Raw genomic sequence first — 17563 nt, 5'->3', positions numbered from 1 at the left:
GATTATCAAAATATTTTTGAGCAAAGTACAACTGACATTTATGGCATTTAGCAGACGCTTTTATCCAAAGCGACTTACATTTTACTTGGTTAACAATAAAGGTCTACGATGTCACATCTTTATGTCCTGTAAGTCACTGGTACTCTATACGTTCTGAAGCTACACATTGCACCAGAGCAATGGAATTGCACTGCCCTGATCCTTAAAACCACGGTTCTGTGAAGAACCCCAGCCTCAATGTTGGCTAACAGCAGACCTGTTCTGATTGGAAGGTCACGAAGGTGGGGAGAGCTCTCCTCGCCGCTCAGGTGAGCTGGAGAAACCTCCCCTTCAACCGCTGAAGCTCCTCGGACAGAAAAAACGGCATTCCAGCTCTGTTGGTAATATATTTTAATTAGCAAATTGCACCTTGAGGCTTTAATAAGCATTATTTAGAACCGTTTCATGTGATGTGTTCACTGCTAATGTTGATAGAATGTTTTCAAATTGGGGATTTAAAATACGTCACGAAGGTAAAGCAACAAGTAGCCATTGCCCTCGCTGTGAGGATAATCCACCAGGCTCTGTCCTCCCCCCAGCGTGAACACAGAGCCCTTACTCCGAGGAGGGGGGGGGGGGGGGGGGGGGGGTGGAGGAGTTTGACGCAGTCAACTCGCCTTGACGGCGGTGGTGACGGCTATGATTTAGTTTGCCGTGACGCTGGTCACTGCCGCTCAGTCCATCAGACCATTATAATAAAAAAAGTCGGCACAGCCCAATCGCAGACAAAAGAAATCCCAAGATACATTATGATAGTCCAGCCCTGTACCCGTTTTAGTCCATTTAGCAGTTCCACTCTGATCAAATTCAGGTTTAACTTTGCTTAGTCAAACAACCCTTTTCTTTTTTTAAAGACCTGACTATATAGTTGTGCATCCCAAATCACTGCACGCTTGTGTTGACCGTTTCTCCATTAACACATGTACAGTGAAGATGTCTGGTTGGCTCCTCCAGAGCCCCCACTCATCCCTCCCCTTCCTCTTCCTCCCCAGACGGGCAGCCGGTGGTGAAGAGGAAGAAGGGGCCCGCCCCCAAGATGCTGGGCAATGAGGTGTGCAGCGTGTGCGGGGACAAGGCGTCGGGCTTCCACTACAACGTGCTGAGCTGCGAGGGCTGCAAGGGCTTCTTCCGCCGCAGCGTCATCAAGGGCGCGCAGTACGCCTGCAAGAGCAGCGGCCGCTGCGAGATGGACATGTACATGAGGCGCAAGTGCCAGCAGTGCCGGCTCCGCAAGTGCAGAGAGGCGGGCATGCTGGAGCAGTGTGAGTGTCCCGAGAGTCGAAGGCATCGGCCTGCGTCCGGTCGGCTGTGGTTCAGATGAACGGGCCGGCATGTGGCTCGGGGGGTAGAGCGGGATGGCGTGTGTTGTGAGGTGTCCCTGAGCGAGACGCCTCACCCTGACTGCTCCTGACCAGCTGGCCGTCGCCCTGCGTGGCTGACACCGCCGTCGGTGTGTGAACGTGTGCATGAAGGGGTGAATGTCAGGCAGTGTTGTAGAGCGCTTTGAGTCCACTGGTTTAAGGAGTCAGGTTAGGACGGTGCCTGTGGCTGAATGTCCAGACACAGTCCAGCGGGAGGTGCAGAGCTGCAGCGTGTTGACGGTCACGTGTCTCTGCAGGCGTCCTGTCGGAGGAGCAGATCAGGCTGAAGAAGATGAAGAAGCAGCACGAGGACGAGTCTGCGCGCGCCTCGTCGGTGGCCACGCCCACGCCGCCCTCGGAGCTGCTCAGCCTGGGCCCCGAGCAGCAGGCCATGATCGACAAGCTGGTGGCCATGCAGAAGCAGTGCAACAAGAGGTCCTTCATCGACCGGCCCAAAGTCACCGTGAGTTCAGGGCTCTATAAGAGCATGTATATTGCTGTTGAGGGCATTGTCCTTTTATTTAGGAACGGCCATATCATAGAGGAAACTCATCAGGTAGACATAATTAAAGAGATACTTCACCGGTGGGAATATGAAGATTTTATTAATTAAATAATTCAATGTATTCTAAATGTGAAAAAAAAATTGAAACCGGTTCATCCTAGCCTGAAAAAAGGCAGAAAGAGTCTTTTCATGGTCTCTCTGGCTCAAAGTAAGAAAACCTCCAACTACCACAGTGCATTGCACTCGCTGCCCCGCCCACCTGTCGGTCTCCCGTCCCCCTCATTCGCCCTCAGTACGCGAGCTCCCGCCCCCTCTCATTCCTTATTGGTGGAAAAATTGGCCGCAAATTTGCCACCAAAAGTGTGTTGTAGTCCAAGGCCCTTCTTGCGGGACAAGAGGTTTCTCCCGAAATGAGGTCAAACGCGTCATTTGACATCATTTCGGGAGAAAATTAGATTGGTTTGGACTGATATTTATTTATATATTTATTTATATTACAATAGCAATTTTATAATGATAGAACGCCGGTTCTAAATGGGTGAAGTATCCCTTTAAGTGATGTACTTCAGTAGTATGCATATTCATACGATAAGCTTCTAGGAAGGGGCTCATGACAGCCATGAGGCGAAGGCCTACTGTACCATTACAACGTTCAACGGGTTCTGTAAGTTACTATCAGCAGCACCACGATTACAGTCCACCTAACGTGTGTGTGTGTGTGTGTGTGTGTGTGTGTGTGTGTGTGTGTGTGTGTGTGTGTGTGTGTGTGTGTGTGTGTGTGTGTGTGTGTGTGTGTGTGTGTGTGTGTGTGTGTGTGTGTGTGTGTGTGTGTGTGTGTGTGTGCAGCCCTGGCCCCTGAGCCAGGACCCCCAGAACAGGGAGGTGCGTCAGCAGCGGTTCGCCCACTTCACAGAGCTGGCCATCATGTCGGTCCAGGAGATCGTGGACTTTGCCAAGCAGCTCCCCGGCTTCCTGGAGCTGACCAGAGAGGACCAGATCGCCCTGCTAAAGACCTCCACCATCGAGGTCTGTCCAATGTCCCCAACACACTGTCCTGTATACAGCTGAGGTTCAACCGGGATTTCATTAATGTTATCACTAAAATGACACCCTATGATATATTCTGCCAACCTTTGCAGAACCTAAATAGCTATGAATGAATGATACCCCAATGGGGAACCAGTCCAGCTGACATGTTGTTGAGGCTCAGACTCTCTTGGTGTTACTGAGGAGGGAGGCTGCAGGACTTGATGTCTGCCTCTCGACCACCTCGTCTCTGACGGCACACGGACGCTCAAGGTCCCATGGACCAGCTTAGTGTCTCTGGGTGACCTGTCGCTGAGAGCTGAGCCTCCCGCCCGCAGATCATGCTGCTGGAGACGTCCCGGAGGTACAACCCGGCCATCGAGAGCATCACCTTCCTCAAGGACTTCAGCTACAACAAGGAGGACTTCGCCAAAGCAGGTACCCAGCCCTGACCAACAGAGACAGAGACAGAGCAGGTACCCTGCCCTGACCAACAGAGACAGAGACAGAGCAGGTACCCAGCACTGACCAACAGAGACAGAGACAGAGCAGGTACCCAGCACTGACCAACAGAGACAGAGACAGAGCAGGTACCCAGCACTGACCAACAGAGACAGAGAGACGGACAACAGAGCAGGTACCCAGCACTGACCAACAGAGACAGAGAGAGAGCAGGTACCCACACTGACCAACAGAGACAGAGACAGAGCAGGTACCCTGCCCTGACCAACAGAGACAGAGACAGAGCAGGTACCCAGCACTGACCAACAGAGACAGAGACAGAGCAGGTACCCAGCCCTGACCAACAGAGACAGAGACAGAGCAGGTACCCAGCCCTGACCAACAGAGACAGAGACAGAGCAGGTACCCGCACTGACCAACAGAGACAGAGACAGAGCAGGTACCCAGCACTGACCAACAGAGACAGAGACAGAGCAGGTACCCTGCACTGACCAACAGAGACAGAGACAGAGCAGGTACCCAGCCCTGACCAACAGAGACAGAGAGAGAGCAGGTACCCAGCCCTGACCAACAGAGACAGAGAGAGAGCAGGTACCCAGCACTGACCAACAGAGACAGAGAGACGGACAACAGAGCAGGTACCCTGCCCTGACCAACAGAGACAGAGAGAGAGCAGGTACCCAGCACTGACCAACAGAGACAGAGAGACGGACAACAGAGCAGGTACCCTGCCCTGACCAACAGAGACAGAGACAGAGCAGGTACCCAGCACTGACCAACAGAGACAGAGCAGGTACCCAGCACTGACCAACAGAGACAGAGACAGAGCAGGTACCCAGCCCTGACCAACAGAGACAGAGACAGAGCAGGTACCCAGCACTGACCAACAGAGACAGAGAGAGAGCAGGTACCCAGCACTGACCAACAGAGACAGAGAGAGAGCAGGTACCCGCACTGACCAACAGAGACAGAGACAGAGCAGGTACCCAGCCCTGACCAACAGAGACAGAGACAGAGCAGGTACCCAGCCCTGACCAACAGAGACAGAGACAGAGCAGGTACCCTGCCCTGACCAACAGAGACAGAGACAGAGCAGGTACCCAGCACTGACCAACAGAGACAGAGACAGAGCAGGTACCCAGCCCTGACCAACAGAGACAGAGACAGAGCAGGTACCCAGCCCTGACCAACAGAGACAGAGACAGAGCAGGTACCCAGCCCTGACCAACAGAGACAGAGACAGAGCAGGTACCCAGCCCTGACCAACAGAGACAGAGAGAGAGCAGGTACCCAGCACTGACCAACAGAGACAGAGAGACGGACAACAGAGCAGGTACCCAGCACTGACCAACAGAGACAGAGACAGAGCAGGTACCCAGCACTGACCAACAGAGACAGAGACAGAGCAGGTACCCAGCACTGACCAACAGAGACAGAGACAGAGCAGGTACCCAGCACTGACCAACAGAGACAGAGACAGAGCAGGTACCCTGCCCTGACCAACAGAGACAGAGACGGTACCCTGCCCTGACCAACAGAGACAGAGAGAGAGCAGGTACCCTGCCCTGACCAACAGAGACAGAGACAGAGACCCAGCCCTGACCAACAGAGACAGAGAGAGAGCAGGTACCCAGCACTGACCAACAGAGACAGAGACAGAGCAGGTACCCAGCACTGACCAACAGAGACAGAGAGACGGACAACAGAGCAGGTACCCAGCACTGACCAACAGAGACAGAGAGAGAGCAGGTACCCAGCACTGACCAACAGAGACAGAGACAGAGCAGGTACCCAGCCCTGAACAACAGACAGAGCAGGTACCCAGCCCTGACCAACAGAGACAGAGACAGAGCAGGTACCCAGCACTGACCAACAGAGACAGAGACAGAGCAGGTACCCAGCCCTGACCAACAGAGACAGAGACAGAGCAGGTACCCAGCACTGACCAACAGAGACAGAGACAGAGCAGGTACCCAGCACTGACCAACAGAGACAGAGACAGAGCAGGTACCCAGCACTGACCAACAGAGACAGAGACAGAGCAGGTACCCAGCCCTGACCAACAGAGACAGAGACAGAGCAGGTACCCAGCCCTGACCAACAGAGACAGAGAGAGAGCAGGTACCCAGCACTGACCAACAGAGACAGAGAGAGAGCAGGTACCCGCACTGACCAACAGAGACAGAGAGACGGACAACAGAGCAGGTACCCAGCCCTGAACAACAGAGACAGAGACAGAGCAGGTACCCAGCACTGACCAACAGAGACAGAGACAGAGCAGGTACCCAGCCCTGACCAACAGAGACAGAGAGAGAGCAGGTACCCTGCCCTGACCAACAGAGACAGAGAGAGAGCAGGTACCCAGCCCTGACCAACAGAGACAGAGAGAGAGCAGGTACCCTGCCCTGACCAACAGAGACAGAGAGACGGACAACAGAGCAGGTACCCTGCCCTGAACAACAGAGACAGAGAGACGGACAACAGAGCAGGTACCCAGCCCTGAACAACAGACAGAGCAGGTACCCTGCCCTGAACAACAGAGACAGAGACAGAGCAGGTACCCTGCCCTGAACAACAGAGACAGAGACAGAGCAGGTACCCTGCCCTGACCAACAGAGACAGAGAGACGGACAACAGAGCAGGTACCCTGCCCTGACCAACAGAGACAGAGAGACGGACAACAGAGCAGGTACCCTGCCCTGAACAACAGAGACAGAGAGACAGACAACAGAGCAGGTACCCTGCCCTGACCAACAGACAACAGACAGAGACATACCACAGACAGAGCAGGTACCCTCTCCTGAACAACAGACAGAGCAGGTACCCTGCCCTGAACAACAGACGGATACAGATATATAACATCAACATTCCACTGGGAAGGAGTTGGTAACAGTAGTACACAATAGTATTACAGCCATTATGTCTTTAAATCATTAGTTTCCCCAGTATAACCATCCCTGTTGTGATGGACCTGTTGGTCGATGGGTCTAATTAGGGACCACGTTTCTCTCTCTCTGTCTCGCTGACCTCTGGCCGCTGCAGGGCTGCAGTTTGAGTTCATCAACCCCATCTTTGAGTTCTCCAAAGGGATGAACGACCTCCACCTGGACGAGGCCGAGTACGCCCTCCTCATCGCCATCAACATCTTCTCTGCAGGTCAGGAACAGTAATGAGACCTCAGTAATGATGTACTGATGAGATCAGATTAACACACTGCCAACGCTGTACAGACTGCTCTGCAACAGAGCTGCACAACTGGTTTCAAGGTTAATAAGGGTATTAGATAGGTATTAAATAGATATTAAAAAGGGTTTAAATAGGAATTAAATAGGGCTGTAGACTAAAATGCGACCGACTCTTCGACCAATGGATGGTCGATGGGGAAAATAAAAGTCTTCTGCTATCTCTAGCTTAACTTAATGTGCCAAAGCGCTGTGTACTCTGCCTAGCCTCTTGCCCACAAATCGGTCTGCATATGTCCCTCCCGCACCCCCGAAAGTTATGGATCCAGAAGCGATTATTTCCTTCTGAAAGTAAACCAAGCGATGGTCAGGCATTGAGCATCAGGTCGAACACGGGCATGTAGCCTCACCAACAGCACGTAGAGTATTCACCCAACAGCACGTAGAGTATTCACCCAACAGCACGTAGAGTATTCACCCAACAGCACGTAGAGTATTCACCCAACAGCACGTAGAGTATTCACCCAACAGCACGTAGAGTATTCACCCAACAGCACGTAGAGTATTCACCCAACAGCACGTAGAGTATTCACCCAACAGTACGTAGAGTATTCACCCAACAGCACGTAGAGTATTCACCCAACAGCACGTAGAGTATTCACCCAACAGCACGTAGAGTATTGAACCAACAGCACGTAGAGTATTGAACCAACAGCACGTAGAGTATTCACCCAACAGCACGTAGAGTATTCACCCAACAGCACGTAGAGTATTCACCCAACAGCACGTAGAGTATTCACCCAACAGCACGTAGAGTATTCACCCAACAGCACGTAGAGTATTCACCCAACAGCACGTAGAGTATTCACCCAACAGCACGTAGAGTATTGAACCAACAGCACGTAGAGTATTCACCCAACAGCACGTAGAGTATTCACCCAACAGCACGTAGAGTATTCACCCAACAGCACGTAGAGTATTCACCCAACAGCACGTAGAGTATTGAACCAACAGCACGTAGAGTATTGAACCAACAGCACGTAGAGTATTCACCCAACAGCACGTAGAGTATTCACCCAACAGCACGTAGAGTATTGAACCAACAGCACGTAGAGTATTCACCCAACAGCACGTAGAGTATTCACCCAACAGCACGTAGAGTATTGAACCAACAGCACGTAGAGTATTCACCCAACAGCACGTAGAGTATTCACCCAACAGCACGTAGAGTATTCACCCAACAGCACGTAGAGTATTCACCCAACAGCACGTAGAGTATTCACCCAACAGCACGTAGAGTATTCACCCAACAGCACGTAGAGTTTTCACCCAACAGCACGTAGAGTATTCACCCAACAGCACGTAGAGTATTCACCCAACAGCACGTAGAGTATTCACCCAACAGCACGTAGAGTATTCACCCAACAGCACGTAGAGTATTCACCCAACAGCACGTAGAGTATTGAACCAACAGCACGTAGAGTATTCACCCAACAGCACGTAGAGTATTCACCCAACAGCACGTAGAGTATTCACCCAACAGCACGTAGAGTATTCACCCAACAGCACGTAGAGTATTCACCCAACAGCACGTAGAGTATTCACCCAACAGCACGTAGAGTATTCACCCAACAGCACGTAGAGTATTCACCCAACAGCACGTAGAGTATTCACCCAACAGCACGTAGAGTATTCACCCAACAGCACGTAGAGTATTCACCCAACAGCACGTAGAGTATTCACCCAACAGCACGTAGAGTATTCACCCAACAGCACGTAGAGTATTCACCCAACAGCACGTAGAGTATTCACCCAACAGCACGTAGAGTATTCACCCAACAGCACGTAGAGTATTCACCCAACAGCACGTAGAGTATTCACCCAACAGCACGTAGAGTATTGAACCAACAGCACGTAGAGTATTGAACCAACAGCACGTAGAGTATTCACCCAACAGCACGTAGAGTATTCACCCAACAGCACGTAGTGTTCACCCCCGTTGGTCAGAGAGCTGCTCCACTAATCCCCTGGAGCTGAAGGGGGCGTTCTGCTGCTGTGAGTCCACATCGTGACCCCACATCGTGACCCTGACCCCTCCTGTTCTCCCCAGACCGGCCCAACGTGCAGGACCACGACCTGGTGGAGCGCCTGCAGCAGCCCTACGTCGACGCCCTGCGCGCCTACATCTCCATCAAGAGACCCAACGTGAGTCAGAGCCTGGCCTCAGAGCGGGGTCCCCCTGGCCTCAGAGCGGGGTCCCCCTGACCTCAGAGCGGGGTCCCCCTGGCCTCAGAGCGGGGTCCCCCTGGCCTCAGAGCGGGGTCCCCCTGGCCTCAGAGCGGGGTCCCCCTGGCCTCAGAGCGGGGTCCCCCTGGCCTCAGAGCGGGGTCAGCCTGACCTCAGAGCGGGGTCCCCCTGGCCTCAGAGCGGGGTCCCCCTGGCCTCAGAGCGGGGTCCGCCTGACCTCAGAGCGGGGTCCCCCTGACCTCAGAGCGGGGTCCCCCTGGCCTCAGAGCGGGGTCCCCCTGGCCTCAGAGCGGGGTCAGCCTGACCTCAGAGCGGGGTCAGCCTGACCTCAGAGCGGGGTCAGCCTGACCTCAGAGCGGGGTCCCCCTGACCTCAGAGCGGGGTCAGCCTGGGGGTTGTGTTCCTCTCACAGAGACACTATCAGGCCCTCTGTCTGGGGGGTGTTCCTCTCTAGGAGGACATTGATGGTTAAACACACACGCTCACAGACAGTCTGTCACACACACAGTCAAGTCAGAATCAGTCAGTCACAGAATCAGTCAGTCAGTCACACAGTCAGTCACACAGTCAGTCACACAGTCAGTCAGTCAATCATTCACACACTCAGGCAAATCTTATTTGCGCTGCATCTGTCACCTGCAGCACTTATATAATGATTATGTCTGTTTGCGTTGTTGTCTGATGAAGACGGCCCCCTCTCCTCTGATTGGTTCCCAGGACCACCTGATGTTCCCCCGCATGCTGATGAAGCTGGTGAGCCTGCGCACGCTGAGCTCCGTGCACTCGGAGCAGGTGTTCGCCCTGCGGCTGCAGGACAAGAAGCTGCCCCCGCTGCTCTCCGAGATCTGGGACGTCCACGAGTGACCGCCTCCCCCCTGGACCCGCCCCTCTCCCCACCTGGCTCCTCCCAGCTCCCCCTGGACCCGCCCCTCTCCCCACCTGGCTCCTCCCAGCTGCCCCTGGACCCGCCCCTCTCCCCACCTGGCTCCTCCCAGCTGCCCCTGGACCCGCCCCTCTCCCCACCTGGCTCCTCCCAGCTCCCCCTGGACCCGCCACCCTCCCCACCTGGCTCCTCCCAGCTGCCCCTGGACCCGCCCCTCTCCCCACCTTGCTCCTCCCAGCTCCCCCTGGACCCGCCCCCCTCCCCACCTGGCTCCTCCCAGCTCCCCCCTGGACCCGCCCCCCTCCCCACCTGGCTCCTCCCAGCTCCCCCCTGGACCCGCCCCTCTCCACACCTGGCTCCTCCCTGCTCCACCTGGCCCCACCCCTCTCCCCACCTGGGTCACCCCCACCTCAGCTGGCTCCTCCCTGCTCCACCTGGCCCCACCCCTGCCCCACCTGGCTCCTCCCTGTCCCACCTGGCTCCTCCCTCCCAAGCCCTGGAGGGGCGGAGCCATCAGACTCTCGACGGCCCGTTAACCGTTGGGACAGACTTGGTGGTGTTCTTCTGACATGGACTGGTTCTACGTGTGCAGAATGATATAGATCTATTTTACCTTCATTCTTTCTGGGCTCTCCTGTGTCCAGAGACCCCCTCTCCTGAGAGGGGGTCTCTGATTGGACGGTAGGATCCTCTAACACGGGGCTCTGATTAGACGGTAGGGCCCTCTAACACGGGGGTCTCTGATTGGACGGTAGGACCCTCTAACACGGGGGTCTCTGATTGGACGGTAGGACCCTCTAACACGGGGGTCTCTGATTGGACGGTAGGACCCTCTAACACGGGGCTCTCTGATTGGACGGTAGGACCCTCTAACACGGGGGTCTCTGATTGGACGGTAGGACCCTCTAACACGGGGGTCTCTGATTGGACGGTAGGACCCTCTAACACGGGGCTCTCTGATTGGACGGTAGGACCCTCTAACACGGGGGTCTCTGATTGGACGGTAGGACCCTCTAACACGGGGCTCTCTGATTGGACGGTAGGACCCTCTAACACGGGGGTCTCTGATTGGACGGTAGGACCCTCTAACACGGGGGTCTCTGATTGGACGGTAGGACCCTCTAACACGGGGCTCTCTGAAGTGCAAAGAGCTCCTTTTCTGTCAGCCTCTTGCTCTTCCTGTCGTGTTGACTCTGCAAAGAGCAGAATCCAGCTTCTATCTATATAGATCTATATAGATATACATCTATGGATCAGGCTTGCAGGCTAGTTTTGATGTGCACAAATTAATATATGTAGAAGGTTGTTTTATAGTGGACTTCTTTACCTCAATTCTAATGTTGTTAATGGCAATGCTTTCAGCAGATCTTGGCTCTCTAACATTACAGTCCATAGAAAATTCCAGCTGCCAATGAATAGGTGGTGACCTCTGACAGTAGAATAGGTTCTACACATCTGAGGAACAGATGATCCTGCTCTGCATTGAATTAGTTTGGTCCCAAATACAAATCATTGGGTTAGGGTATTAAATCACATTTGATCATCAGAACTAGTTTGAAAGATATATTGTACAATTGTCAGATACTGATAGCATTAGTTTTATGTAAAATATACATGTCAGATTTTGATTACATGCTTATAGGACTGAAAATGAGCAGAATAGATCATTGTTTTAATTTAGTGCAAAGGGTCATGTCTGCATGATTCATCATTCTTTACTTTTTGCTCTTTAATACTTCAAGCAGAGCTTGAACTTTGGAACAAATATGTCCCTTCATTGAGTGATTTGTCATAAATGATGACAACGGCTGGGGTGGGTTGAATACAGCAGGGTTTATCGTTCCACAACTTCTAATAGCTTACAGAAATGGGTTGATACTTGGATAGATGGTGGTTGATACTTCAGTATGTATCATGCCTGGGGTTTTAACTGCAGCCAACGCTACATTATTTGAAAGTATGTATAATACTGATAATACCATCACCAACTTGGTTATTGAAAAGGTGGAGGCTCATTACATCTGTCCAACCATGAAGTGATGCTTTTGTTCCAAGCTGCTGTGAAAGAGTTGCATAGTACAAAGCTAAGGCAGAGCCCAACACTTTAAAGGCAGGGTTTGGCTCTCTGGAAGCAATGCTCTATAGATGAGGCTAATGTTGGCGCTAGAGCATCCGGTTTCTTTCCAGTGTTGTGATGAAGCAGCTTTCTGCTTGTTTATCTTCTGGAAGAGAGACGATATATCATCACAGGGATGTGGAATTGGATCTGATAAAGTATTAGGATTTCGAGATCTGGTAAATGCAAACATCTTTTATAACTTAAATAAGTTGAAATGAGTCGAGTTCTGCTCTAAGTCTATAATGGTTGTACTGAGGTACACATCTGACTGGTTTTCTAATGAAGCTTTGATCGAAGGCCCCTCACCTGTTTCCTATGGAGGAAGTGCGGACATGTTTTTAGCGTGGTACAGTATAATGGTTGTCATGGGCGTCGAGGTTCCATGCACAGACTGCCCCTCAGCCAGTGGCACCACTTCCTCGTAACACAGTTTACTAGACAATGAGAAGCAGGTCCAAGTCACACATGTGAAGCTACCAGGTTAGCGTAATGCATTGTTCTGATGCAGCAAGCTGTGGAGGGTGTCTGAGGAAATAATTCAGATATTTAATGGACTTAAATTCACAATTGATCAATGGCAATATGACCGCGGGGACAAAGAATATATCATGAGAGGTGCTAACATGTTTTCAAACATTTCCGTTTTTATAATTTTCAAAATAAGTTGATTTTCTGATCTGATGTAAAGGACTGAATTGTTCTTAAGGTCTTACGGATGGTTAACTAATAATTAAAGAATGGTTATAAATTGACTCTGCTAAAGGGATCGTGGGACATCTTTATTTTTATAGAGGACAGGTTTTTCATGATGTCTCCCCTGTAATTTGACCAGGAAATGCTGCCGGAAAGATAACGACAGATTAACAGTAAAACTTGTTTCTCCAACTTGTGATTCCGTCTCATTCTTATCTCATTGCCAGGGTCATTTGTGACTGATCATTATCTTAAGCACAAAAACAAATGAACAAATAAGCTTATTTGAAATAAATCTCAAATTCGACTACTTTAATAATAATAATAATAATATATTTAATTTAGAGGCGCCTTTCAAGGCACCTAAGGCCACCTTACAGAGCATAAAGTCATAAATCGTTTAAAAACAAGACATTGTGGAAAAGAATAATAATAAATAAATAAAACAAAAACAAGACAAAACAAACAAACAATCAAGACAGTGATCAGTTAGACGTTGTGTGCGAGTTTGAACAGGTGGGTTTTGAGTTGTGACTTGAAGGTTGTAATGGTGTCTGACTGTATTATGTGTGGGGGGAGGGAGTTCCAGAGCCTGGGTGCTGAACAGCTGAATGACCGGGCACCCATTGTAATGAGTCGTGATGTGGGGATACATAGTAGTCCAGCAGAGGTTGAGCGGAGGGAGTGTATTCTTGGAGGAGGTCGCAGAGGTAACTGGGGGCTAGGTTGTGGAGAGCTTTGTAGGTGAGGAGTAGGGTTTTGTATTGGATGCGGTAGTGTACTGGGAGCCAGTGAAGTTGGATGAGGACAGGGGTGATGTGGTAAGATGATTTGGTGCGGGTGATGATCCGGGCGGCTGAGTTCTGAATGATCTGTAGTCTGTTGATGAGTTTGGTGGGGAGTCCGGTGAGGAGGGCGTTGGCTTTGCTTTGCTATATAATGTATATTTTTCTAGATCCAAATATAGACAAATAAATACAGTTAAAATGTTCAGAGATGTGCCAAAGTTGATTGTATAGCCTCTTGGATTGTGGGATTGTACCCAAGTCATCTAAAATGTGAGGCTGTAAACACTAATGCGGCGAACATCATGTGTTGTTAGCTCCACATTATAGGCTATTCTGCATCAGTTATTGGATCATATCAACAGATATTTAAATTATCGTGGTATCAATAAACTCTCTGGGTAGGATGATATTTTTATTTAAAGGTTTCTGAAATATACTGGCTAATAAATACAGATTCATATTTATTAGGGGGCCATTCCCCTTCTGACTTCCGACTGTCAGGGGTCCCTTCTCCTGACTTCCGGTTGTCAAGGGTATCTCCCCCTGACTTCCGGCTGCAACGGGTCCCTTCTCCCGCTTCCGGCTGTCAGGGGGGGGGGGTCCCTCCTCCTGACTTCCGGTTACCAGGGGTCCCTCCTCTCTCGTCACTCAGTAAGCGGAAGTCCCGCCCACTCCTGCTCGGTGGATCAGGAGGATGTTGAACAAGGCTCAGCAGCATCACTGTTCATCACGATCATCATCCAACCCCAGGGTCGTCATCAGCGGGGAGCAAACGGGCTAACTGACAGGTAGGTGGTGTTCCTCCGCCGGCTCTGCACCCCCTCACCACCCCCTCTTGGTTCTCTGTCATTCCCCCCGTAGATCGGTCCGTACGACGACACGTCGGTCCGTGTCTCCGACGTTTAAGCTAAGAGTGATGCTAACGCTGACAGCTAGCCCTCCTCTTAGCAGCCAGCTCTCCTGCTAGCAGCTAGCTCTCCTGTTAGCATGTAACTCTGCTGTTGGCATCTAGCTCTCCTGTCAGAAGCTAGCTCTCCTGTCAGAAGCTAGCTCTCCTGTTAGCAGCTAGCTCCGTGGCTAATCCATCCGTGACGTATGAAGCCGGAGTCCTAGGAGGCGATGCTGAAGGTCTGATGATCAGAGGCCTCTGGTACCGGGAGCCTCTGGTCCCAGGGAGCCTCTGGTACCAGGAGCTCCTGGTACCACAGGCTCCTCCTGGTACCAGGGAGCATCTCGACCAGGCTGCAGCAAGAGTGAGTCTGGTTGAACACATCCAGGGTAGTCAAGTGTTTCTGCTGTCCTGAATGAAAAAAATTAACAGTTAGAGGTGCACTGGCTCTGGTGTGTGTGTGTGTGTGTGTGTGTGTGTGTGTGTGTGTGTGTGTGTGTGTGTGTGTGTGTGTGTGTGTGTGTGTGTGTGTGTGTGTGTGTGTGTGTGTGTGTGTGTGCCTGTGTTGTGAGTCAGTAGATGTGGTCTGTGTGTGTAGATGTGGTCTGTATGTGTGTAGATGCGTGTGTGTGTAGATGCGTGTGTGTGACTGTAATATGTGGTGTGTGTCTGTAATTGTGGTATCACAGATGTGGTGTGTGTCTGTAGATGTGGTGTGTGTGTATATTTAATGTGGGTGTGTGTCTGTAGCTAAGGTGTGTGTCTGTAGATGTGGTGGTGTGTCCTATGTGTGTGTGTGTGTGTGTGTGTTTGTCCTGTCGTAGTGGTGTCCATCACCGCCGCTAACCTGTTTATATAATTCACCTCGGGGAGTAGAGTGACGGCCGTAACGTGGCCTCGCTGCGTCACGCTCCAGCGTGGTCGCTCGCTGCTCCTCTGTCGTCTAGGAGGTGTTCTGGGGAATCCTAACCTTGGACGTTACCGTTTGAACGAGGACGGGCCTGGAGTTGTTGATTTAAATAAATGGAATTGTGATGAAGAGGTCATCCTGCTAAAAGATGAACCAGACAAAATCAACACGGCCTGACACATATTTTTCTGAATCATTATGAACATATAATTACTAATTAACGAAACCTTTACATTATTTCTTTTAAAAATCTATTCTCCAATGAAATGGTTGACGATGTGGGGAGAATATGAATCCTATCTCCGCTCTGTGCTTACATAAGCAGAGTGTTGTGGCGAGGGGTGCCCGGTGTCAGCTGGTGTCTAACCTGCAGCACCGTCTGAAGGTGATCCTGAATGGGATGCCGTATCTCTCATTGAAAGGAAAAAGGAAATGAATGAATCTGTTGACCTATACGATTCTTAAAGGTTTTATCAACAGAAAGATTTTACTATTGAGGTTGATCCATTATACAATTGACTTAAACAGATTAAAATGGCAACGTGGAGTTAATTAAACATTTAATTAGCTATTTTTATTAATTTGATTGCAGTGCACCCAGTTTTTGTTCAAGTGGGATGCAATAAATACTCCAGGAATCCACCGTAAGCCTCCTGAGTGTTATCATCTGTTTATTCATGCTATTCTTCAGATATTAACCCATCTCAGTGGAATTGCTAATCCAATGAGAAATGATTTAATTATCTTGCTGGATGAAGAGTCTGATGACTATGGGACAGCAGGATGATGCTTACCTCTGCTGCCAGGGATCCCATTGTGGTAGAATAGGAGATCAATGGTCTCACACAATGGCGTTCATTATGTTAAAGAAAAGTGTCACATGGGATACATGAGAGGATGAATCCCTCTGAGCTACTGGAGTAACAAACGTGGCAAAGAAAAACGTTATAGATGGAAGTGAGGCATCACATTGGCCAGCCACACCTGGCCCTCTGCCTACAGTTTGATCAAACCCGACCTGTCAGGCTGTGAGTTCCGGCCTGTGTCGGCCCACCAGTAACATTCAGCCACGCAACAAGCCTTCAGCCGGCCACTAACAGGCCCACACACACAACCAAACCATGGCAGTACTATTAACATTAAGAGGTCCTCACACACAACCAAACCATGGCAGTATTAACATTAAGAGGTCCTCACACACAACCAAACCATGGCAGTATTAACATTAAGAGGTCCTCACACACAACCAAACCATGGCAGTATTAACATTAAGAGGTCCTCACACACAACCAAACCATGGCAGTATTAACATTAAGAGGTCCTCACACACAACCAAACCATGGCAGTATTAACATTAAGAGGTCCTCACACACAACCAAACCATGGCAGTATTAACATTAAGAGGTCCTCACACACAACCAAACCATGGCAGTATTAACATTAAGAGGTCCTCACACACAACCAAACCATGGCAGTATTAACATTAAGAGGTCCTCACACACAACCAAACCATGGCAGTATTAACATTAAGAGGTCCTCACACACAACCAAACCATGGCAGTATTAACATTAAGAGGTCCTCACACACAACCAAACCATGGCAGTATTAACATTAAGAGGTCCTCACACACAACCAAACCATGGCAGTATTAACATTAAGAGTAGGGCCCGACCGATTTATCGGCCTGCCGATTTAATCGGCCGATTATAGCCTTTTTGAAAATAATCGGCATCGGCCAAAAAGACGCAGATTACAACCGATTATTATTATTATTTTTTTTTTTTAAATGTTATTGCGATTAGTATCCTGCAGATTGCGCTCCTACTCGCCTTGCTAACTAACAACTTTAGCTGGAGTAAAAAAGAGGAGATTGAATTTTACCATACAACATGAAAGCACGCTCGCTCAGGCAGCTGCGCGCTCACCTCACCAATGTACACAAGACGCGTTGTTTGAGCATGTTGTGCCTGTTTTTCTTTAGGTCCCAGCCATGTTAATTTGTTATACTGTAGACTCTAACGGTGAGACCATACTGCTCAGCACGCACGTGTTAGTCACTGCTCACGAGCGCAGCACATTGGGAGTTAGTTATTTATTTTACATTTTACATTACACTCATGACTGTAAATGTATTCTAAAACACTCAAAGGTTCTGCATTCAATTCACATATTCGTCAAAAGTGTTTAAAGTATATTTAAGGTATCAAAAACTACGTTTTATATGTTTTTTTTTTTTTTTTTTTTAATCGGCCGATTAAATCGTAATCGTAATTTTTCTCTGAAAATAATCGGCATCGGCATCGGCACTCAAAAATCAATATCGGTCGGGCCCTAATTAAGAGGTCCTCACACACAACCAAACCATGGCAGTATTAACATTAAGAGGTCCTCACACACAACCAAACCATGGCAGTATCAACATAAACAGCGGATATCATCCAATATTGAGTGTGTTTGT

At 50.0% G+C, this 17563-nt stretch overlaps 2 protein-coding genes across 3 annotated transcripts in view; both read left to right on the top strand.

Moving 5' to 3' along the window:
* Positions 1–251: 251 nt before the first annotated feature.
* Positions 252–12709, top strand: nr1h3 (nuclear receptor subfamily 1, group H, member 3). Of its 2 annotated transcripts, none has more exons than XM_060071285.1 (8): positions 252–380; positions 1032–1301; positions 1658–1863; positions 2752–2931; positions 3270–3369; positions 6436–6549; positions 8686–8780; positions 9540–12709. In XM_060071285.1, the coding sequence occupies exons 2-8, from the start codon at positions 1076–1078 to the stop codon at positions 9684–9686; spliced, it is 1068 nt and encodes a 355-aa protein (XP_059927268.1). In that variant the 5' UTR covers positions 252–380; positions 1032–1075; the 3' UTR covers positions 9687–12709. The 2 variants fall into 2 exon arrangements, with proteins under 2 accessions (XP_059927268.1, XP_059927267.1); XM_060071284.1 differs by having other exon boundaries at positions 9510–12709.
* A 1212-nt stretch (positions 12710–13921) lies between these two features.
* Positions 13922–17563, top strand: part of madd (MAP-kinase activating death domain) — a 57424-nt gene continuing 53782 nt past the window's right edge. The window contains 1 exon segment of the mRNA XM_060071326.1: positions 13922–14093. The gene's annotated coding sequence lies outside the window, so the exon portion shown is untranslated.

Source organism: Gadus macrocephalus, chromosome 14 (genome assembly GCF_031168955.1).
Source record: "Gadus macrocephalus chromosome 14, ASM3116895v1".
NCBI lineage: Eukaryota > Metazoa > Chordata > Actinopteri > Gadiformes > Gadidae > Gadus > Gadus macrocephalus.
This window is presented reverse-complemented; position numbering and strand designations above follow the sequence as displayed.

Coding starts and splice junctions, on each gene's coding strand:
- nr1h3 (XM_060071284.1), top strand. CDS start 1,076: ATGCTGGGCAATGAGGTGTGCAGCGTGTGCGGGGACAAGGCGTCGGGC. Junction 1,302..1,657: donor GGCGGGCATGCTGGAGCAGT/GTGAGTGTCCCG, acceptor GTGTCTCTGCAG/GCGTCCTGTCGGAGGAGCAG. Junction 2,932..3,269: donor TAAAGACCTCCACCATCGAG/GTCTGTCCAATG, acceptor TCCCGCCCGCAG/ATCATGCTGCTGGAGACGTC.